Raw genomic sequence first — 24,316 nt, forward strand, 5'->3', positions numbered from 1 at the left:
GGTGTCCACAAAATTTATCCATATAGCGTACATGGTCCACACCTTGAGGATGTGTTTTTGGTAAGTTGTTTTTTATAAAAAATAACTAAATGAAATAAAAAAAAGGAGTAGTATTATAGACTCTTTTCACTTTTGGTTAGTAATTAACTTTGTAGAGTAACAAACCAGGTTTCTGATAAAAAATAAATGAATCAATAAAATAAGACGTGTAGTAAAGTATTTTTGCTAATATACTAAGTTTGTTTTCGTTGTTAGAGTATTTTTATTTCGGGAAACATTGACTTCACTATATTTTAATGCGTCCCATTTCCCACTCCATTAATAAATAATACACGAATTGCGTTAAATTGGAAAATGGTCACGAGATTCCAAACTCTCGCGAGAGTTTGTGTAGCGTGATTGTTACTCTCAGTCCCTATTACAAGAAAAACGGATGGAATGGAACATAAAAATGCTCAAATCATACAATTATCTAGTATAGTCTGTTATTTGCTATTAATATTACATTTTACGTACATTTATAAAGGAAGTATTTTGTACTAGTTCTTTTTACTAGATTTTTGCAGGGCTTTTGTCATTTTATTCAACTACTGGAATTGTGTGCTTTTTCGATAATAATAACACCAACCTGTAGAGGGCGGTATGATACACTTTTATTTTGGAGATCTAGAAGCGACAAACACAGACGCAAGTTCTGCTGGGAAAAAAAGGGGGTCAGAGTCGAATTGTGTGAATCCGCGATTGAGTCTGCGACGCTTCGGGATCTTATTTACAGCTTTATGGTGAGATATTAGAAACGGGAAGGTGAATTTCTAACCCCGGGTGTGTGGTAAAGCTGCGAGTTTGCGATCAGGGAGGAATTTGTGGTCGGTTTGGTGCAGGAAAGCAGTGGAACCAGTCTCGGTTTGTTTGTTTGTTGGGCATCAAAGCGTCCTGAGCAGAGCGATGAGAAGCGAGGCATAGAGTAAGGTGTAACTGAGGCAGGGCAGTGAGTAAGGCAGAGTAGTAAATAAGGGGTAACTGAGGCAGGGCAGTAAGTGAGGCAGAGTAGTAAATAAGGGGTACACGAGGCAGGGCAGTGAGTAAAGGGTAAGAGAAGCAGGGCAGTAAGGGGGTAAGCGAGCCTGAGTCTCAGTGAGTAATGCTTCCCATCTTTCAACGAGAAGATGGATGAAAAGTCCAGCTACAGTCGCGTCCTGATCGGGCTGCTCATGCTCGTGCTGTTCGCCGTGATCGTGCTGCAGTATGTGTGCCCAGGCTCCGAGTGCCAGCTGCTCCACTTGGGCTCGCTCTCCGAGCTGCGCGGCGGCGGCGACGGGCGTGATGGCGATCCGTACGTCGCGGAGGACGGCGCTCTGGCGCGCTTCGTGCCGCGCTTCAATTTCACGCAGCAAGACCTGGACCGCGTCGTCGACTTCAACATCAAGGGCGACGACGTGATCGTGTTCCTGCACATCCAGAAGACCGGCGGCACCACGTTCGGCCGCCACCTGGTCCGCAATATTCAGCTCGAGCGCCCGTGCGAGTGTCACGTCGGCCAGAAGAAGTGCACGTGCTACCGGCCCGGGAAGAAGGAAACGTGGCTCTTCTCGCGCTTTTCCACCGGCTGGAGCTGCGGACTGCACGCCGACTGGACCGAACTGACCAACTGCGTCCCGGCCAAGATGAACAGCAGAGAGACTCTCCAACCGCGCAAAAGCCTACGGTGAGTCAGCGCCCGTTGTGTTATAACTTCAGGTCCAGATTATTTCTCACTTTTTTTTCACACGCACACTTCTTATTATTCGGAATAGATTCATTCATCCTGCTGTGTGTATCACACTTTTGTTTCACTCCTAATCCTGATGGACCTGAGCGCTCCTCCTCCTCCTCCTCCTCCTCCTTACATTGTTTACTACCTGCACGATTTCTCAGTGAAACAAAAATCCACTGAGAAACCAGATGCGCTGAGACAAAAAGCCACCAAGAGGTCATTGATAACCCTCTGGGGCTCTTATAACATCTAATCACTGTTTACACCAGGCCTGGACAAACTGCTCAGAACATTTCAAGTTCATCCTTATTTTTAGGTTTGTGAATGTGAGCTGCCCTTAAAATAAATAAATAAATACAAAAACAGTGGCATTGCCATTGGTTTTCCAAAGAGGCAAAGCTAAAGGTATTTTATTATTTTATATATAATATAATAAAATGAGAGCGAGAGAGATCAAAGATCATGAAGTGAAAAATATGACAAAAAAGACCCTGGACTGTATAACGGCTAGAATCCTGTGTCAGACACATGGAACAACATTCCCCTTGTAAAACTCCAACAACTGAATGCCTTAGTTCCCGGATGTATATGGACTGTTGGTAAAATAAGAGAGAATGTTACAAAATAGGAAACAAGACCCTGACCACCACACAATAAAATCAGAGTTCCCCTTAATTGGAGAAACTGCAAATTAAATTAAATGCCTTAAAAGAGGATGCATGAACACACTTTATGCCATACATCAATCCAGAATTTTTCCCTTTCCTGTTTACATAACCACCAGTATAGGGTAAGGCTGTGCTGTGGGGCTGTGTCTATTCAGCTACTTGAGCATTACTGAGGTCTGGTACCATTTGTCGGGTGAGGAGACCTGGTGAACAGTCTGTGTTCCTGTTCATTCCAAAGGTGTTCAGTGGGATTTAGGTGGGGAGCACTTCCGGCCTCTGCAGTTCAACCACACCAAACCCTGGAACAGGGTCATTGCTATGTTGGAGTAGCATGTTTAGTTATTACATATTACACTTTCTATTTAAATGAAGTGTTGCCCCATCACTATTTGATCAGTTTAACTTCTGTATCTTTGGATTTTCTTCAAATTTTTTGTGGATTTCATCAGGGTTCTCCTCCTGAAAACTATAGCAATAGTCAAAATTGGCCCTAGTTGTTAATGAGCATGCAAATGTGTGTGTATGTCTGAGCACGAATGATGCCCAGTGATACCCCAATGTCCCATTCAGGTTGTAGTCCTGTCTTGCTCCCAGTGTTTTCAGGTTTGAGGAAGGGATCCATCTCCACCACAGTTGTGATCAGGATAAAGCATTTATTCAAGATGAATAAACAAATGAAAATAGCTATTATGCAAATGTAACTGGGTTTGAAAGATATGCCCTTTGGCAGTCCTGGGCTTCTGGACAAAGTCCCAGTGCGTTCCAATTTTATATTCGCTTGAATGTATCATGCCATCTGTGCACTTTTCCTCTACTGTTCCAAATACTTTCTTTGCAGAAATGTCAGTGTTGAGTAATCTTGCATTCTCCTGCTTTGATTTGCATCCTAAAGCTGGTACTAAAATATGTGATAATATTTCAGTGGGTGAAAGAGGCAGAAATTGAATGAATGCAGCTCCGGTTGCATGATGGGCTTTTTGCATAACTAAATGGATTGAAAGACATCTTGCATTATTGATAAGTGTAGTACACAAAATACATCCTTAGTCCTCAAGGGTAAAGTGTAATGTGTTTAAAACGAGAGTCAGGCGTTTGTTCGAGGCATGCTGACATGAAAACCATTCTATTTACATTAGAGCATTTACATTTATTTACATATTCTGAAGGCACAGGTGGACGTTTAAATGGCTCCTATGTTGTTCGCAACACATTATTGGACCTGGCTATATACACCGGGAAGTGGTATTGGGTAAACACATTGGATGTTGGTTTAGAAGGTTGCGAGTTCAAATCCCAACACTAATAAGATGCTGATGTTGGGTCCTTAAACTAATCCCATAGCCCTTTTCTGCGTATAAACGAGATCCTTGCAAGTCGATCTGGTTAATTGTCTTTCCCTAACCCCATAAATGTAAATGTGCACAGTATTGCTAGTGAGCCTCTTTTTGTATTTTAAATGTAACACTGGAATTTGTTGTTGTTTGCGAGTATGTGTTGTTTATTTTCCTATAACGGCACATCCTGATGTTTTTTCCCTATGTAAAATGTGTTCTAGTGTTTGAGTGTCACAATACCGACAATTTTTTTTTTGGACCAATAAAAGTTGTATCATTAGATTAAATTTCAAAACGAATGAAATTAAATAGATGGGTAAATAATTGGTAAAGTCACTTGCATAACTGCTGATTTATGCAGCACTAATGGTTGCGGCCTCATACTGTATGAGACTGTAAGACGTGACCTAGAGTTTGTGTATGCACTGTTAAGCAGTAACATGAGCTTATGGTGCCGCCTGTTTAATGCACCATTGTTTTGAACACCGATATTTTACCACGCTGCTTTGAATTTCATCTTCTTGACAGTCAAGTAATTCATTTGTGATGGTGTCGCAACCTTTCTGACTCAACAGCGGAAAAGCAGACAATCGTTTGCCAGAATTAAACTCTCGAAAAAACGAGTTCAGACATCCCCCAACGTTTTACAAAACATTTATATTCATTCCATCCCAACAATCGACAAGGTTGTGTTTATTATAGGTCAGATTTTGTGCTCATAATGAATGTTTTGCAGTGTAGGGATTTACACAGAAGTTTGCACTGATTTGGTTTGTTGTCTGTTCCTGCTCTTCTTTAGTATCATAAACACATGCACACATATGCCCCCCCACATGTTGAAACATGTCTTGTTTATACAGGGATAGTCCATGTGTCTTTAATGCCCTATGCATTATTGGCCCAGAGGCACATATACATAATACTACAAAGCAGGGTTGCTGCTGCAGCTGTGCTCTGAGAAATTTCAGCATGAACCCAAAATGCAGTCTAGCCAGAGCACACAAATACATACTGTATATCTGCACCGCACGGGTTTCCAACAATAGCACAAACATCAGAGGTATCTAAATATTTATGTTTATTTACTATCTAGGGAAATTCATCTTTACATTAGCAAGCCAATTTCCACATGCAAGTAAGTGAGTTAGGCCTGGTTTATATGTCCGTGGTTTACTATGATATTTCTCACAACACACACACATTTTTAAATCCCAATTGCCATATATCTTATGCTGTTCGTTTCTCAGTCTGGTGTCTAATGAAATGTCTGAATGGATAACTAGGTTGCTTGACACTGTGATATGTTCAAATGAATGTCTGGATGTTTGATTTATAAAAAAAAAACTACAATCATGATACTGTGGCATTGTTAAGTCTTTAGACTGATTGTAACCATTTATATGGTGGCCAGAATTAGACCAGTGTTTATTTTTAATCATCTGTATAGCTTGTATATGTAGTTTCTCATGGTGCAACGCAGAGCAGTACACAATACGACATAAAGTGCAAACAACGATGTGCAGGATCGAATTTTTCTTTCTATCTAATGAACCCCCAGTAGAGAGTTGTGAGACATAGCAGCAGAATCGATCAATCCTGAAGCATTCATCATCCCATTATTGTTACGTGTTGATTTATACTCTAGTAAGATTGAAGTGCTTTAATGCTACAGCTGTTCGATTCACTGAATACAGACGAGTAAAAAAATGTTCAACATTTCTGCCACAATATAGTATAGGAAAAGGTATCAAAACAGCTCTTGCAGCTCTAATATGAACTATATTTGGATTCAGAGCTTTATGTAATGATTACTCTTCTGTGTACTATATCGCTGAACAAATCCAACCTGTTCTGTCAGGAATCAACTGGTTTACTCGTCTTTTGTCTTGCAGCAGAGGTCATAAGTTTACACAACTGTTATAAAAGGCGAAGACATTCACCGATTCAGAAAATAACATGATACATTATGAACCAGGGGATTTTAAGTCAAGTCAAGAGGCTTTTATTGTCATTTCTACTATACACAGTGGTACACATTAAAAACGAGACAACGTTCCCCTGGAACCCTGGTGCTACACTAAACAACATAGAGCTACAACACAACACAAAGCTACATAAAGTGCATCGAGTGCAGACAAAAAACAGTGCAGACAGACAACACAAGACAAGACAAGACAAAAAACAAATATAGCGCCGACCAGTAAACCTAAAAACTATACCCGGGAGTGAATATAACCAGAACAATGTAGTGCAAAAAACAGCAGCAGTCAAGAGGTGCAAAAGACAGCATGTAAACAGTAAGCAGTATAGTATAATAATACTGTTTAGTGTAGTATAGTGTAGTAATACTGATTTAAACATCAGTACAGGGTCTCAACATTATACTGTTGGAAAGGGGCCAAATATGCAGAAGATGCTGGAAAACTAAAGAATCTGCAGTTGTTGGAGATCATCTTAACGAGAACGGGAATTTTGATCACCCCGGTACAACACAGTATTAAGGGTCAAGCGTATGTAAATATTCAAACTGGTTCATTTCGTTCATGTTTTGCAAGGTATTTGTAAACTTGTGACCTCAAATGTGTATCAATTTCATTTCAGTTTGATTCTTATAGCAATTTTAACAATGGCCATTCTCCCAAAGCAGCTTTATAAAAATAATTACAAATATCAAGTTTACCTCTGATGCGGGACAACGGTGAGGTGATAATGGGAAGAAAAGACCTTGAGAGGAGCCACTAGTAAAAGAACCCATCCTCATCTGGGTGACACCAAATGTTCCAAATGTGACACCAAAGTTACATCCAGAGGTTATGAGACTTGAGCACAAAACTGTCCAATATTCTGTCCTAAACCAGTCCAAATAATAAGATTAACCCTCCACAGTAGCCTCTTGTACATGGACAAGGTGTTCAACCATATTTTCATATTTTTGATTTGCAGTCGATACACCAGTCAAATGTAGGTATTATAACCAGTCAGTTCCATAATGTGAACCTCTTAGTGGTTATTTGAAATCATTTACAGGTATTTCAATATTAATGTTAAGCAGATAGCACATCCTTTACGTAGATGGAGAATGAGCTCGAGATAGACAATCCATCAAAACCATAAATAGCAGTAAAACACAATACACCCAGACAAGAAAAACAAAAAGATACAACAAAGTGAACATTTAGTTCATGTCGGGGAGTGCGGTGTGTGTGTGTTTCCTGTTTCTTGACTGAGGTTTTCGTTTAGTTTATTTTTCTTCCCTCCCCAACATCGTGAATCAAAATTGAATCCACTTACTACTTTGAATTAAGTAGCTGCTGCCTGAATAAACACTTTTGAGGTATAGCCTATTTTTTCACTTTGTAAAGAATTAATTTAAGCCTTATTTATCTCTTTGATCTTTTATTTCTATCCTCCTTTAATGACCATCATAATTTAGAGTATTGTTGGTGCTCTGAATATAGAGGGTAAATAAATGTAAATAAAGAACAAGTATTGCTTTGGGAAATCTGAGCTGATATTACAAGCTGTTTAAAATTACACCTCTCCAGTTTCCAATCCTTCCTCAAACGAGTGATCTTGTACACCAAATTGGCTGGGACGATGTAATCAATGTCAAGTAAACAAGCTTTTATTGTCATTTCAACCATATATAGCTGACGCAGTACACACTGAAATGAGACAACGTTCCTCCAGAACCCTGATGCTACATAAAACAACACAGAGTGACATCACACAACATAAAGCTACATAACAGAACACAAAGCTAGGGACTAAAGTAATTGTCCCTGCCACATAAAGTGCATCGTGTCCAACCGAGTGCAAACACTCAAGAGTCAAGAAGCTTTTATTGTCATTTCAATCAAATATAGCTGACTCATTACACAGTGAAATGAAACAATGTTCCTCCTGAACCCTGGTGCTACATACAACAATAATCACAGGAAACACAGGGTTAAGGACTAGTGTCCTCGCCACATAAAGTACAACCTGGTGCAAACAGTGCAAAGACAACACAAAACAGTGTCAACCAGTACACCTATTGTATATGTTATACAGTACAATGTGCAAAAAGAGAATAATAACCAAGAGTGTTGTGAAAAAACCGCAAAGCCAACAGCATTGCAGCGTGTGGTGTAAATGTCCTTGATAGACGGGAGAGAGACTCTGATGATCTTCTCGGCCGTCCTCACCATCCCTTGTAGGGTCCGGCATTCCGAGACGGTGCAGCTCCCAAACCAGGCAGTGATGCAGCTGTTCAGGATGTCCTCGATGGTCCCTCCGTAGAACATGGCTAGGATGGGAGGAGGAAAATGGGCTTTCCTCAGCCTTCGCAGGAAGTAGAAGCACTGCTGGGCTTTCTTAGTGATGGAGCTGGTGTTGAGTCACCAGGTGAGGTTCTCCGCCAGATGTACACAAAGAAATTTAGTGCTCTTGACTATTTCCAACGAGGATCCATCGATGATCAGTGAAGAATGGCTGTTAACTGTTTTACATCCTCTTTGTTTGCTGGCCTCATCGTTCTTGCTAATAAGACCCACCATGGTCGAGCTTTGCATTGCTACACAATCGTGAGTCAGCAGAGTAAACAGCAGTGGGCTGAGCACGCAGCCCTGAGGGGCCCCAGTACTCAGTGTGGTGGTGCTGGAGATGCTGTTCCTGATCCAGTTGCAAAGGGAAGTGTTCAGGCCCAGTAGGCTCAGCTTCTCAATCAGGTGCTGAGGGATGATTGTGTTGAATGCTGATCTGAAGTCTATGAACAGCTTTCATACGTATGTGTCCTTATAGTCCAGGTGGGTGAGGGCCAGATGGAGGATCGTAGAGATGGCATCGTCCGTGGAGCGGTTTGGACGATACGCAAACTGTATGGTTCAGTGAGGGTGCTAGCTGGGTTTTCATGTGCTTAATGACGAGCTCAAAGCACTTCATCATGTTGGGTGTGAGTGCGATGGGACATTAGTCATTGAGGCAGGAGACTGTAGATGTTTTTGGCACAGGGACGATGGTCGTTGTTTCGAGGCATGTAGGAACAACGGCGCTGATTAGGGAGATGTTTACGTTTTCAGTGAAAACATCTGCTAGCTGTTCTGCGAATTCCCAGGACACTCTGCCGGGAACGTTGTCTGGGCCAGCAGACTTCTGTGGGTTAACTCTGCATACAGTTTTCCTCATTTCAGCCATGGATAGACAGACAGAGGGGTGGTCTTCCTTGCCTCCATGCTGTTCTGCCGCTTAAACCGGGCTTAGAAGTCGTTTAGCATGTCTGGAAGGGAGGCATCAAGGTCACAAGCAGTTGAAGCTGTCTTGTAGTTCGTGATCACCTGGAAGCCCTGCCACATGCATCGGGTGTCTCCGCTGTCCTGAAAGTTGTAGTGGATTCTCTTGGTGTGCGCACCGCTTCGCCTCTCTGATGACTCAGGGCAGTTTGGCCCTTGCTGTTCTTATGGCTGTCTTGTCCCCTGCTCTGAAGGCGGAGTCTCTAGATTTTAGCAGCACTTGCACTTTTGCGGTCATACACAGCTTCTGGTTGGAGCTTGTGGTGATGGTCTTAGAGATGGTCATGTCATCAACACACATTCTGATGTAGCTGGTCACTGATGATGTGAGACATTGGCAATAACTAATAGATAATCAGTGCTGTTCCCCGACAGACAACATTATTATGCGGCATCACTGGACAATTAAATCAGGTTAAGTGAATTATGTGTTGCATCTGTGCATTTGTAATCCATGCACTCGTGGTCCTCTGCTATTCTTTTTCTTCTTTCGGCTTCTCCCATTAGGGGTCGCCACAGCGGAATATCAGTCTCCATTCCCCTCTGTCCTCTACATCTGCCTTTTTCAAACCAACACATCCATACACCTCCTCCTTGGTCTTCCTCTTTTCCTCCTTCCTGGTGGCTCCATCCTCAGCATTCTCCTACTGATATACCCCATGTCCCTCCTCTGCAAATGTCCAAACCATCTCAATCTCACCTCCCTCACCTTGTCTCCTCCAGCTCCACCTTCTGTCTTTTAGTCACTGCCACTGTCTCTAAACCATACAACATCGCAGGTCTCACCACAGTCCTATAAACTTTCCCGTTCACTCTTGCAGATACTCTTCTATCACAAATCACTTCTGCCACTCTTCTCCACCCACTTCACCCTATTTGCACCCTTTTCTTCACTTCTCTAACACACTTTCCATTACTTTGCACTGTTGACCCAAGGTACCTAAACTCCTCCACCTTCTCCACCTCTTCTTCCTGCAACTGCACCACTCCACTCCACTGCCCTCCCTTTCATTCACACACATGTACTCTGTCTTACTCTTACTGATTTTCATTCCCCTTCTCTCCAGCACGTATCTCCAGGCTCTTCTCAACCTGCTCCATGATGTCCTCTGCTAATTATGCATGCGAATTCTCAGACAGCATCCTGACCTGCTGCATCACTCTTATAAATCACTTTGGCTATGAGCTTGATGTGTTGGATGATGTCATCTATACAGCTGTGCGAACACCAGTGGACTCGGCACCTGGAAGTACTGCATTACTCAGTGTGATGGTGCTGCAGGTGCTACACTGACTAAAGATTTCTTACTTAAGCAGTCTAGGATCAGATGCAGGTGTTCAGAACCAGCTCAATTTAGAAGACTGTTGAGTAGATCTAAAGTCAGTTCATTCTATTGTAACGCAAGTTTTATTTTTTTATACACACACGTGGGTCAGGGCCATGGGAATGGAATTGTCAGTTATATGTTAAAGTTTCTAGAAAACTGGATGGGACAGTATAAGGATTGGATTTTCAACAGCTAGCTTTAATAGCACAGTTGACCTGCAGTCATGAGCTGCTTGCTGGCAGTGGCAACTGCAAAAACTTTGACGTTAGAATTGGCAACAGTATATATGTTTTAAAATTTATATTATCTTAGTGTTAATTCATTTTTTCTCTTTCTCAACAGGAACTATTACTACATCACAATCCTGCGGGATCCGGTGTCACGTTACCTGAGCGAGTGGCGACATGTGCAGCGCGGGGCCACATGGAAAGCCTCTCTGCACGTGTGTGACGGCCGGGCACCTACCTTGGCAGAGCTGCCCAGCTGCTATACGGGTGATGACTGGTCAGGTTGCTCCCTCACTGAGTTCATGGCTTGCCCCTACAACTTGGCCAACAATCGTCAGACTCGCATGCTGGCTGATCTGAGCCTCGTGGGCTGCTACAATGCATCAGTCATGAGCGATCAGCAGCGCGGCGCTGTGTTACTAGAAAGCGCCAAGCGCAACCTCAGACGCATGGCGTTTTTTGGCCTGACTGAGTACCAACGCAAGACACAGTACTTGTTTGAGCGTACCTTTCGCCTGGCTTTCATTGCACCCTTCACCCAGCTGAATGGCACACGAGCTGCCAGCGTCGACGTGGCAACCGAGATACAGCAGCGTATCCGCGAACTCAATGCCTGGGACGTAGAGCTGTACGAGTACGCACGTGACCTCTTCCTGCAGCGCTTCCAGTATGCACGGCAGAAGGAGAGACGCCAGGCTCGCCAGAGACGCCAGCAGGAGAGGCGTAGGTTGCGTTCCAAGGTGCCACACTGGACAGGGGGTAGGGGTACTAAGCCCACTAAAACCCCACCACAAACGAGGCAATACCTAGCCACCAGGCTTGCTGAGCCAAAACAGGATGAGACGGGGAAAACGCTGGAAGAGGACGTAGAAGTGGAATCAGATCCGTGGTGGGAGGACGATGACGAGAATGAAACGATTGAGGACTATTTGGATAACGTGGAGCAATGGTGAAGATCAAGTGGCATTTAGGTCAAAATGGGGGGGACAGCAGTCCTTCCTAGATTCTCCACTAGGTTGCCATGAAATGCATTTTCTACTCATTCAAACTCAAAAAAACACTATTTTGTGTTCTAGATGAACATCTTAAACATTGGAAAAGTGCATTTATCTGTGTCTAAAGACGCAAGTAGTAACTGAGTGAATTTTGCTGGTGTCTGCCTTTTTTTTTTTCTTTTAAAATGCCATACGAAATCAATGCGCACTGCAATCCTCTCAATGTACCAGTGTACCTTAAGGTCTTTAACTGAATTTATGTTGTAAAAAAAAAATGCTATTGAATCAAAGGTTTTTTTCTTTGTTATATTTTTTCTATTATTTGAACTTTCACTACGACATTTGATTGTAGGTGGGGTGTGGTCTTTTTTTAGCATTCTTACTGTACTGATTATGTAGCCTCTGGCTTCGATATAAAATCTTGTAGCAAATCATATTTGTAATTCCTAACATAAGCTATGTTACAAATTGTATGAACAGATATATTGTGTGAATATGATGGTAATCAAATACAATTTGTTGCTACTTAAATAAATTTTGATAATAATTGTAGCTGGAATGTGTGTATGTTCCTGGTTTGTGGGTGACAACTGAAAATTTGCTTCGTCTAACTTCTTTAGGCAGCACAATGTTAATTTCTTGTGAAAGGTAAGTATAAAGAATCATGCTTGTGTGCTCTTTGCACATTTTGACAACAAATGGTAGTTTTTTAATTTATTTTTTTATAAAGCTTGCTAACTGTTTTGTTCGTTTTTGAAATCATTATTCTAGCATTATTTATTGTAAAGTAATGTTAGAGACATATCATGCTAAGGGTTCTGGACCCAAGGGAACCAAAAAATATTTTTTGACCTTAATATTAGTCCCTAATGGGTTGGTGCTCAAATAATTGCAATGCCCCAATATGTTTAGAATTCAGGACCACCCAGTCAGGACCGAGTCTTGAGAGACCGCCTATTACCTGGAAAATGAAACCGTAGACCTGTATTTACCTGCAGTTCTTCTTTCTAACAACAGATGGCGCCAAAGTGTCGGTTACGTCACCTTTTCTGAACATTTAATGAAAAACTAAATGTAATCAAAGTTGCTTTGGATTAGATTTGCTTGTCTAAATACACAATGCGTGAATTATTAAACTTTAAAAAATAAGCAATAAAACTATATTTAGACATGTGCGTTAGTTTAGTTAAAATATGTGAATAATCGTGAAAAAAAGGATAAATTTGAATATTTGGCTTTCGCATGTCGTTTGCATTTTGTTACAATCCCCTGCCAGTAGTGTCCCTTTTCCCCCCCTTTTTCCCTTCTTCAGTTTTTCCGACTCCACCCTTGCAACAGGCTTTTTTTGCCGTTCGAGTAAGGAATGGGATTCCCCTAAAATGGAGGAAGTGAAGTGTACGCTGTAGTGCACTACTCCATGCACACTGCTCTCCTCCTCCTCCGCCTCCTCCCTCACTCCTCTCCTCTCCTCTCCTATCCTGCTGTCTGGCCGCCGCTAGCAAGTTCGCCCCACGCTTCCTCCTTCGCTTTTTCGCGTCTTTTTCTGCCTTGAGATCCACGTCGCGCAAAGCCTGCTGCACAAAGCCGCCGAGGAAACCGACACAAGGAAACTTGGTGAAAAAGGAACACGGCTGAAGAAGAAAAAGAAAAAGCGCCTCACGCGCGCACACACATATACTGGCGCGCGCGCGTGCGTACACACACACCAGTGAGTAGGACGCAAGCAGCTGGTTATAGAAAATGATCCGCTTATTTGCGAATCATTAAATCCCAGGGCCGACCTACAAAATTTACCACTCAACCCCTCTTCATCCTTCTCCTCCTCCCCCCTGAGCCAAACAAGAGAAAGAGAGAGAGAGAGAGGGAGGTCTGCACAGGTAAGTGCTTATTCACTCTGGCGCAGTTTTAGCGATCCAGTGTTTCAGCCTGAATAATATCCACCCAGGGGTTGCGCTCGCGCCCGCCGCGTCCGTACCTGACAGCTCAGTGTGAACACTGCATATGTTTAATGCTTAGACTGAATACGAAATTAAATCATGAACCCTTTACCAGTGTCTTTGAGCTTCAGGCTAACATTGCTTTTTTCCTCTTCTTTCTTTCTTTCTTCTTCTTTTTTTTTTTTTGCATATGGCCTTGAACCATACCTGTTCTAACATGTCATTTTCCTAATGGCTTCTTACATGAAGGCATATTTGACAGCCGCTTGGTTTGTTGTTTTTTTCTTGTGCACAGATGAAATGCGTGAAGAAGTTGCAAGCTGTTGAGCTTCTCAGTAGACACACTTTGAGAACCAGTGAGTCAGAAAGGTGAGCAACAGTCAGGGACCCTTTTTAATTCAGTTCAACTATTCAGTAAGAGAGAAATCTAAAACCCAGGATTGAGATTGCTGTGAATATAAATAGGGGATAACGTAGCTTAAAAAATATTGTTGGTGTGTGTGAGAGAGTGAGAGAAAGCAATTTGCTCAAAATAGCACTTGCTCAAGATTTATGGAGTCCAGCTCTCCACCATAATGTCTTGTTAGTGTGTGTGTGTGTGTGTGTGTGTGTGCCCCCCCCATCTACAGCTACTGTAGGCCGTTTCCTGTGCTTCCAGTTGCCATTATTGTAATGGTGCAGCCTACAGCTGAACGCGCCCACAGGAAATAAATGTCCTGATTGACCATACTGACCTTTTTGCTCCTGCACAAGATCTCCCCAGTGTTCTGTTTTTCTCCCTCTGGGTCCCTTTCTCTCCCACCAGCACTTCCGCATGGGGCAGAGGGTCTGCTGCATGGCTCATACTTGTTATGTGTGTAATGTGTGGTAGAGTAAACGGTTATGAGGCATGTCAGGGTCAGAGAGGGTGAGTTGTGTGCATGTGTGCGAGTGTGTGTGTGTTGGGGTGCGTTACTTTTTCTTTATTTCTCGCTGCTATGTGGACTGCGGCCTTGTCAATGCACCATGCCAAGATAAGAAAACGAGGGTGACTCTGTCTTTCTCACTGGCTGTTATCAGTGTTTAAAGGTGCAGTTGTCAATGTTTTTCATTTTTCTTTTGCTAGTATATATATATATATATATATATATATATATATATATATATATATATATATGATAAAAATAAAAGTTGGTAGCGTTCTCTCAGAAAACATAACCAGGGAAAAAATAAAAGTTCGGAAACCTGAAAGTGTGTATTTGGATTAGCCTGAGATGGCAGACCTTTTATAGCACGGCTCCTCACAAGTTAATAAATTACTATGAAGGGAATTTAGCTTGTTTATATGTTTGTTTACTTGTAACTTGGCTTTCAAGCAGTTGAATGTGTGAAAGTGTGATTGAAAGTGATGTGGTAACTCTAGCCAGCATGCTAACTCTCATTGAACCAGTCTGCTTTTTGCAGGTGGAGCTTTGTGTTCCAGGGTTGAATATATGGGTGGGCCTATTCAAATCTTTTTAAAGACAATCTTGCTTAAGAGACTTTTGAGCTCGTCGACTCGAGTTTTGTTACGAAATATTAATAACAACACAGACTTCTTGAAAAATAGATCAAAAGTGTTGGCTCAGAGGTTAATCTCTGGTGTCTGATTGGAAGGTTGTGAGTTTAAATTGTAGCACCACCAAGGTGCCACTGCTTGGTGCTTCAGCAAGACTTTTAACTCTCACCTCAAATAAGATATAACTGTCGCTCTTTATAACTGTGAGCGTCTGCCGAATTCAGTAAATGTACATTATTACCAGGTTTTAAGAGTTTTACCAACTTTTCGTACAAGTGCAAAAGATCCAGTATGCTTGTAAAATCTCACCGTGAAATCCAAATAGTAACGTAATGATGTAATTAGGTACAGTGGAAAGGGCGTTTTCGGATATAGGGTTTGATAGTGGGCAGGGGGTATGATATTCTCCCTGCTCCGTTGTGTGAATATTAAATGCCATAGCTAATCTTAGCACTCACTTGCACAATCATCCGCCTCTACATGTCTGTGTTGTTTTTAGGTGGAACGTCTAACTCTGAGTGCTCTCATTGTTATGCCCTTCCTCATTTAGACCATTGCACCAAGCTGATGTAAGCAGTCAAGGCAACGGCTACTTATGGACATGACTAGGACTAGGAAAGCCATAATTAGTTATCCAAGCTGTAAACAGCAAACAAGAAAACAGAAGAGCCAATGCAGGTTTTAATCCGGGGTTGGAGAACGGCAGAAGGGAACAGGGGAGTTGTTGGTCGTTGTAGAGATGAGTAGTGCGAAATGGAGGAATGACCGGTCTTTATAGACTCACACACACTCTGCTGTACAGAGCGGTGCCATTACAGCGTGCCGTTAACAGTAAACCCGCTGCAGGTCCAGACTCGCCTATATGCCTTCTGAGCTTGTGGACTTTGCACTCGTCTAGCTCGCTTTGCGCTCTTATCAATGTTTCCGCGCCGTTTTGTGACGTTATTGTGCACATACGACTTGTCCTCATTTCCTCTTTTCCAGAGGACAGCCAGCTATGACTAGTTCTGCCATGTGAAAGGTGCTGCGTCTTGCGATCTATAATTGCCAATCAAGGACAAAGAGCAGAGAATATATGTTCACCAGGAGGATAAGTCACATTGAAGCCTCAGTGTTTACCACAATTGAGTTCAAACCGTTCAAAAAGAAGTGACTACTTTATTATCATTACAAAAGACTTACCAAGCCTGAATGCTCACAGAGCTGGTGTATATAATAAAGTCTGTAGCCATAACGGATTAGGCCATGTCTGTAAGCATATAATCTCATGCTTATCGTACTTTATTAACTTGTAATCTCACAGATGTCTTATTTAGCAGTAATTACCATCTGCATTGCCTCAGTGATCTCAGGTTGTCTTTTCAACCGATCTCAGGTTGTTATATATCGGAGTGTGTTTTTTATCAGTAAAAGGGCAGTAAAATATAATATCAAAAACAGTTTGTGTAGTGTACCTTTTGCTCAACTGATCATAGAAGAAAGAGAGTCTTTTTTTTTTTCTTCATAGCAGCTATAAGCTTTGATACCGTTTACATCACAATGCTAATAAAGGGTAGACTTTTTATAATTATAAATGCTGATAATCTTTTTTTGTACCACAGTGCAATATTTTTAACCATTAATGCACTTGTTCATATGCTGCGGTATCTATAGTAACAGCTTGTACAAAGCAGCTCATATGGGAAAACACTACAAAAATATAATAAAAACATAAACAGGTTTGCAAAAAATAAGTATATAGCTATAAGATATAAGTACATATTCCACCATGGGAGAGTCTTTCCAGGTCTTTCCAGGTTCTCGGAATCATGATTTTTATTTTATTTCATCTTATTAACGTCAAAAGAGAGAAATTGAGGCTGGTCAGGAAACAATTGATATATATCTATTAGAAAACTAGTCTCAAAAACATAAACTTTACTGAATATATATATATATATATATATATATACATATATATATATATATATATATATATATATATATATATATATATATATATATATATATATATATGTTTAAATTAATGTAGCGCCTGTGTCCGTTTGACCATTTTTATTAAAAATATAAATGTATATAAAAGAGGCAAAATTAAAACCTTCAACATAAATTATTTATTCACAATGTTTTTTCTTTACTCAAACCCCCCCCCCCCAAAAAAAACTCCAACGAAAATATTTTTGTTTTCCTGATGTGCCAAGTCTCATATCAAGCCCCAAAATCCGCCATGATGCACAGATCCAGCAATTAAAACCGTCCGTGTGGAAACATAGCAAAAGTTTCGTTTGGTGTCCTGATGATTTACGTTATTTAAAACACCATAATTAAAACATTTACAAGGGTATTTTTACAAGCTGCCCTGTCATCTAAAAATGTAAACAGAATTGTAAAACTTGTCTGTTTAAGCAACTGACTCAAAAAGAAAGAGAACTAATAAGAACCCGTGTTTTTTCTATGTTCGTGTTTAATAGACATGAACAAGTTCTTGGAAAAAACATGACTACCGTCTTTAAAACATGTCTATGTTTTTTATTCTCTATGTTTATGGTGGTTTCAGTAATAATAAACATACATTTACATAAAGCCCCCATATATGTTCCCATATTTAAGGTACATTTAGAACAGATAAAAAATGATATTAAGTTGCGATTAATCATGATTTAACTCATGACAATAATGCGATTAAACATTTGAATTGATTGACAGCCCTAATATAAGGGGTTCAGAGAGTTCACCTTTTTGTTCAGAGTTCTGATGTCACAGCTACCCATGAATTGCGGTCTAAGAAAACGTTGTTGGACTTGGGTAGGAGGGATGGTATGCTTTCCCTCCCCTGTCAATCAAAGGGACACAAGCTAATCATATTAGCTAAGTCATGCAGAAGGGACCAGATAGTGCTGTCCTCTACAGTGTGTTACATGGTCTCATTGGAGACAGTTGGTAGCTGTATGAAATGCAAGCTGACTGGTATATGTCATGTTTTATGCTTTATGGATTCTCTGTAGCATGTCGAGCTTGATCATTTTCCTGTAACAGCACGCCCGCCGTGTTCCGCTCCTTAATTGAGAAATGGCGTCTTGTTTGTTTTTGTTAATTTCCTTTTAGCTGTTTTTGGCTCAGACTATTTTGACTATTTTGAAGAAGAAAAAAAACATGTTTGCTGTAAACTGATATATGATCTTGCTGGGATTCAGTCAATTTAACGTGTGTCGTAACTGTGTGTTTCTACGTGGACGCAGGGCGCTGGAGGTTTTTTTATGAATGGAGATTGCAGCGCAGGAGTAGGCTAAGGGGATTAGAGATACTTAACCTAATTATTTTGCTCTTAGGCTATGGTCTTTCTCTCTCCCCCTCCTCTCTCTTACTCTCTCTCTTTCTCTCTCTCTCTCAGTTTAACTCGTGCAGCTGCCGGCGCCTGTCTCCTAACCACTCCTCTTACTCACCTCAACCTCAACTGTCTGGCGTCCATTTTAAGCTATGCCTCTGCATGCTCCCACCCTGTACTCCTCCACTGCAATTTCTTTATTTTTCACAGAGGCACAGTGGAAAGCATGACTGCTTGGAGCATGGCACATCTAACTTCATTGCAGTGTGATTTCTGCGTCATCTAATTGCACCTGCTTCTCCTGCTCCTTCACCAGCTATATAAAATGTATTCACATAAGTATGACAAAATATACTTTAATTTTGGAACCAGTTTCTTTTCCTCTGTAAAAAAATAATCGTTCCTGTAAGAGTTGTTTTTGTATTCCTCTATGATTAACATGACTGAGGTTCATTTGTTTCAGTTCCGTTATTTTAATCAGTAATATAAGTTGGGGATAAACTGTAAAGCAACTTTGCTGAATTTTAAGAACTGTGGTTTCAGTTCTGAAAGCTGAACAGTCAAAAGTCCTCAGCTTCTCGCAAGAATTTTAGTTTTACAATTAGACTTCAGACTTCAATTAATCTCCAGTTATATGTTGTATCTGCCCTGGCAACAATCTCATTGTGCCGAATTGCACAAACTGCTGCGGTGTGTTTGCGGCAGGATACATTGACTTACTTATATACTATATGGACAGAAGTTTATGGCCCCATGACCATTAGATTCTTATGTGCTTTTTTTCCTATTCCACATTTAGTCCCCATTTGCTGTTATAAAAACCTCCACTCTTCTGGGAAGATGTGTGATTATATAGATTTGTGCTCATTTATTCATAAGGGGTTTTAATAAAGCCAGGTACTAAGTATAGTAGATGCAAGGTGAGGCAATCTAGTGTGCAGTCAGTGTTTAAATCCATCCCAAAGGTCTTCAATACAGTTGAGTTGTGTGAGCTCTGTAGCAGGACACTTAAAGATCTTCTAATCCAACCAATATACACCATAGCTTCATGGAGCACACTTTTTGCAAAGGGCCATTGTCATGCTGGGACAACTTTGGGTCTCTTAGTTTAAACGATGGGACAATGTATGCCACCACATCCAGAGATGTCCTATACAATTGTGTGCCTTTAACTTTGTGGTAACAGTTTCTGGGAGAGCCACAAATGGCTGGAAAAGTCAGGTGTCCCAATACTTTTCTCCATATATGATTAATGTGTACATGATCTATTTTATTTTTTTTATTCCGATGTGTATGTGAATGAATGAAACCATACAAGAAATGTTCATTACCTCCGTGCCAAAGTCAATTGCTGGACGGAATCACCATTGAAAGAAAATAACAGAAGGGTTAATTTTTTAACACTGCAAAAAAAAACCAAAAAAAAACTCGATGCTCTTGGCTTTATGGATTTGCATGGAACGCAGGAGCAAAAAAAAAGTGCCAGGCTCTGTGGGTTCAGCAGTGGCTAAACTCTCAAAAGCAAGCTGCACATTCATGGTTGAGGAGTTCTGAAATCAATTTTGTCTGCACTGAGGTCAGCTTGATGGTCAGACCTACAAAAAAAAGACAATGAATTTTGCTTTGTCCTATTCATGTATTTTTTTTAAGTTAAAAACTATATTTTAATCATAAAATGATTGGCAGTGTTAAATGGTTCGTTTTTAGCAGACAAGGTCAGCTATTTTTTCCCCCTTCACATTGTGTGTCGTGACTGCATGTGAATGCTTCACTGTACATCATTGCATTATATTATTATAGCTGCAATGCAATATCACTGTACCAATTGTGCGATCTGGACAAAAACCTTTAAATGAATAATGACCTTGTACATGCAGTTCCATAACCTTGGAGTGTTACAATTAGCATTGCAGGGGCATTGCTTTGAGCCTGTGGTTGCTTGTATACTGCATATATGTCTGCATTGAGCGTGTTGTGCAGTGCACCAATATGCAGTATCCATGCTGAGGAATTGTCTTTCACTCCCACCCTCACCTCTGTCTAACCAATTCACTGAGCATGAGCATGGTGCTGAACATAGCTCTGCATGTGTGTTTGTCCTAAAACATTTCCTGTGTGTTAAAACCCGCTACAATATTTCACAGCTCTTGTGGTAATTGAAGCCACTGTAATTGACGCTGTTGATCATGGTTCTGCCAAAAACATCTTTGTCCTCCTCCTTGCTTTACTTCCACACCCTTTCTGCAAACCTCTAAAACCAATAACATAAACTCACACACGAGCATCACTCCTGACTCCAGATCAGTTTTTTTTTGTAGAATCGATTGCCTGTTTTTATTATATAGGGCTTTAGTTAGAAAGGTTTGGCGTATTATAATCACGCCTAAAGCATCACATGGGTTTTATCTAGCACATTCCTGAAATCCACGCTGCACTACGACATGCGGTTTTACACATTATGATTTTATACTTGGGAAGGATAACACAGAAGGCAAGCAAGTAAAAATACTTAACTGTCATGCAGCTGGAATCGGGTTTCAAATCTCTGGGAACGGCACTCATCATTTCCATAAACTGTTCATAACTCCAGCATGTTCTTCCATTCTATGTTTTTTTTAATATAGTCTTTCATCCGTATGGGCTTTTCATGCACAAAATAATTGGCAGACAGGGGGAAGTATGTAAACCTGGACTGGACTGAAAGGTTCAGTTTCTGATTGCAGAGTAAAAGATGGCCACACTGGCATTTTTTTCCTCACAGCATCTATGGTAGTGATATGTCTCTGTATGTACAGAGAGATTTTAAAAAAATCAATGGTGCAACAGGAAAGCTTTGTCCTATCATCTGGAGATTACAGGATTATACCCCAACAATGTTATAGCCATCGGTGGGACAAGAGCCAAGCAAGTAAAATTGGCTGTGCTGTCTGAGTGGGTGGGGCGGGATACTCACCTTTCTGTCAATCACAGCAACATGTGCTTCTGTGAGGTCGTCATGTATGTGATGAGGGCAGATAACGTGTATTATACACTGTCTTATATCCTCGCCATTCCTGGTTGGTTAATGGGGAGAGATGGCCAAGACCAAACTAGGAAGAAAATGAGGTGTAGTGGGGGACTAACCCCCAATCTAGTTCTGTTGTGAGTGCATAATTGGAACTTAGAGTGAGTACACTAATAGCTGTTTAACTTTGACCTTGCTAAGATTTACAGTAAAGATATAATGACAGGATGTTTTAAGATTCTTCTAGCCACGTTTTCTGTTCATGTTGTGGGTGAGACAGCGGTATGGCAGGCAGCATTGTCACCTCACAGGGTGGCGAGAATTTTGGATATCCTCGCAGTGTCCTCGTGGGGTTTCATCCCTCTTGCAAAACCACGCTGGATTGGTGACTCGAAATTAAATTGCAGTGTGATTGCTTGCGTGCCGAGATAAACTGTTTTCGCCACTGAGATGTATTTGTGCCATGTAGGATTGGAGATCCACCCTGGCCCTGACCAGACTGAAGATAAATGAATGAATGAACATTTATGTTGTTCTGGCCCGGAAATGAGCTCTGTCCTCAACAGGAACCTAATGCCTCAGTGTTCAAATTCGCATTCTTATTATTTAAATAATAATAATAATATAATAATAATAATAATAATAGCTGATCATGTGTTTGGATATATGGAGTGTTCATGCCCATACACGTGAATGTTGATATTCATATCAAAATTCAAAATGACGGAAAATGTGCTCTCGTGTGTGATGTTTTGACCATGGCTATTGTTTCTACACAAATTTGAGTAACTTCTGGTCAAATCAGTCATTCTGCACAGGCCTGTGTGATTGAAAAAAAGGATTATCGTCAGGGATATAGATATTTTTCACCACTCTGCATATAAAATGAGACCCGGTCATGGTAAAAGTCACGGTTTACATTAAGATTTATGGGATTTGGCAGATTACCTTATCTAGTGCTACTTACAAAAGTGCTTTAAAGTCTTTATAAACAAATAGATTTTGATGCTGGTTCATTATTACACAGTCTAGGAATTATATCAGTCTATAACTGTTGGTCAGAGCCAAGTTTGTTTTTTACTTAAATACCACTGGAAGAGGTAGGTCTTTAGACATTTCTGATGACTGCTAGTGACACAGCTGTTTAGACATCAAGTGGAAATATGTTCCACCACCTGGGTGCCAGTCAAGACTCTGGACCAACCGAGGAGTGATTGTGGATCGGAGGGAATTGCAGTGTGTTTAGTCGCTATTACAGTGTGTCCACCTTCTGATGTCAGATGTCAGCTGAAGCTCCTGATCTGTATTTGCATGATAACATGCATTACACTGTGCCACCCGATTGGCTCAGTTAGTAAATTCTGCTTCTTTTTAGTCATGAAATCTATTTTAAATGCTGGATGTTTTCTCTAAGGGTGAGAAGTCAAATAAAAAGGTCTAAACTGACATTCAGAGTTAGCTATAAAAATATTCTGCCAGTTGAAGGCGTTGGTTTGTATGTTTAACTTGATTATCTTTTCAAGGCTATAGTCTGTTTGGTCACACTTGTTTTATTGGGCGATACGGTAATGCTCACAGTACAGGGAAAGCGAACAGACCTGGAAGAGTGCTGGGGTAATTATTAACTTGTGTTACCGTAGCCCGTAGTATGGAGGATGTTTTGACGGAGAGCGAAACAGCATGAAAAAAAGCATCACAGCATGAGTTATATGTCAGCAATGACTTGCAGACATCGTATCAATCAATTTGATCATATGCCCAAGGCGTGTAGATTTTTATGTTTTATGCATTGCCTAATGGAGACAGCATTATTCTGCCTGTAGCTTTTATATATAGTCTTTTTTTTTTTTTTTTTAAACAAAGTTAATGTTTAATGAAAGGCATCTATCTGCACAGATCTAGCAAATTATTTAAAAATTTTCATTCAGTTTTGCATATATTTTTAATCCATGCACTTAGAAAGAGATCCAGGGTGCTTGCTGAGAGTCCAATTTCAAAGACTGCTTTGTAAATTTTAATTGTAGCACACTGTGCATTTGCGTTCACTTCTCTCTATTACTGAGGGTCACCGCAATTTGAAGTGTGTGTGTGTGTGTGTGTGTGTGTGTGTGTGTGTGTGTGTGTGTGTGTGTGTGTGTGTGTGTGTGTGTCTTGGTGCTCCTGGCTGAGTGACCTTGTAGAGTCAATACACTCACCGTTTCCAGACGCTTGATATTTGCAGGCCTCCTCTCAGACATACAGCAGTGACACACACACACACATATATATATATATATATATATATATATATATATATATATATATATATATATATATATATATACACACCTCACTCTGCCATTTCTATTCTCTTCTCAGCCACGTCCCAGCAGCAGAACATTACTGTAAACCAGCTTCACATGTCCACAGAGCCTAAGCAAAGCCTGTCACATGAATTGATAATATTATTGGGCTCAAACAGACAATCTTCTGTCTGACGGCTTTGCCCAGGCAGAGGAAATGATTGCCGTTCAACATACTAACATCATTAGTCATCGAGTCATGTTTGTCAAAACATATTACTATGAGCTCGGGTGGAGTCTTGCATGGCACATGCTAATTGGTATAATATTGCTAGTTGCACAGAGCCAGCTAGGTCTTCATAAGACTCTCTTTCAAGGGCACTGCAGCAATCACAGTTCATGACGAGCAGGCAGGGCCCAGCCTACATCATAAACGCTCGCTCCGACCGCTCCACTCGTCTTCTGGTTTGCGTTGCATCATTAATTATTCAGCTTACTCATTCATGTTGTGGCATTAGCTCTCTATTTATAACCACACCCCCCCATACCTCACAGCTGTCTGTCGCTGTTTTATGCTGTACAAGACCGAACTTTGACTTTTTTTTTCTTTCCGTTTTTTGTTTTTAATCAGGAGGACCAGGTGGAGTTGGCAACTC

General features: G+C 40.9%; 2 protein-coding genes across 19 annotated transcripts in view; both read left to right on the forward strand.

Moving 5' to 3' along the window:
- Nucleotides 1–467: 467 nt before the first annotated feature.
- Nucleotides 468–12,127, forward strand: hs6st2 (heparan sulfate 6-O-sulfotransferase 2). The gene is made up of 2 exons (XM_046850287.1): nt 468–1,705; nt 10,696–12,127. Exons 1-2 carry the CDS (start codon nt 1,167–1,169, stop codon nt 11,531–11,533), a joined length of 1,377 nt encoding a protein of 458 aa, XP_046706243.1. The 5' UTR covers nt 468–1,166; the 3' UTR covers nt 11,534–12,127.
- An 840-nt stretch (nt 12,128–12,967) lies between these two features.
- Nucleotides 12,968–24,316, forward strand: part of mbnl3 (muscleblind-like splicing regulator 3) — a 41,948-nt gene continuing 30,599 nt past the window's right edge. For 7 of the 18 annotated variants that reach the window (XR_006925950.1, XM_046850473.1, XM_046850480.1 and 4 more), the window contains exon 1: nt 12,971–13,452. The gene's annotated coding sequence lies outside the window, so the exon portion shown is untranslated. Of the gene's footprint in view, nt 13,453–13,807; nt 13,882–24,316 lie in introns of all 18 variants that reach the window. The other 11 variants (XM_046850474.1, XM_046850478.1, XM_046850490.1 and 8 more) reach the window with 7 other exon arrangements.

This window comes from Silurus meridionalis, chromosome 5, assembly GCF_014805685.1.
Source record: "Silurus meridionalis isolate SWU-2019-XX chromosome 5, ASM1480568v1, whole genome shotgun sequence".
NCBI classification, from domain to species: Eukaryota; Metazoa; Chordata; class Actinopteri; order Siluriformes; family Siluridae; genus Silurus; species Silurus meridionalis.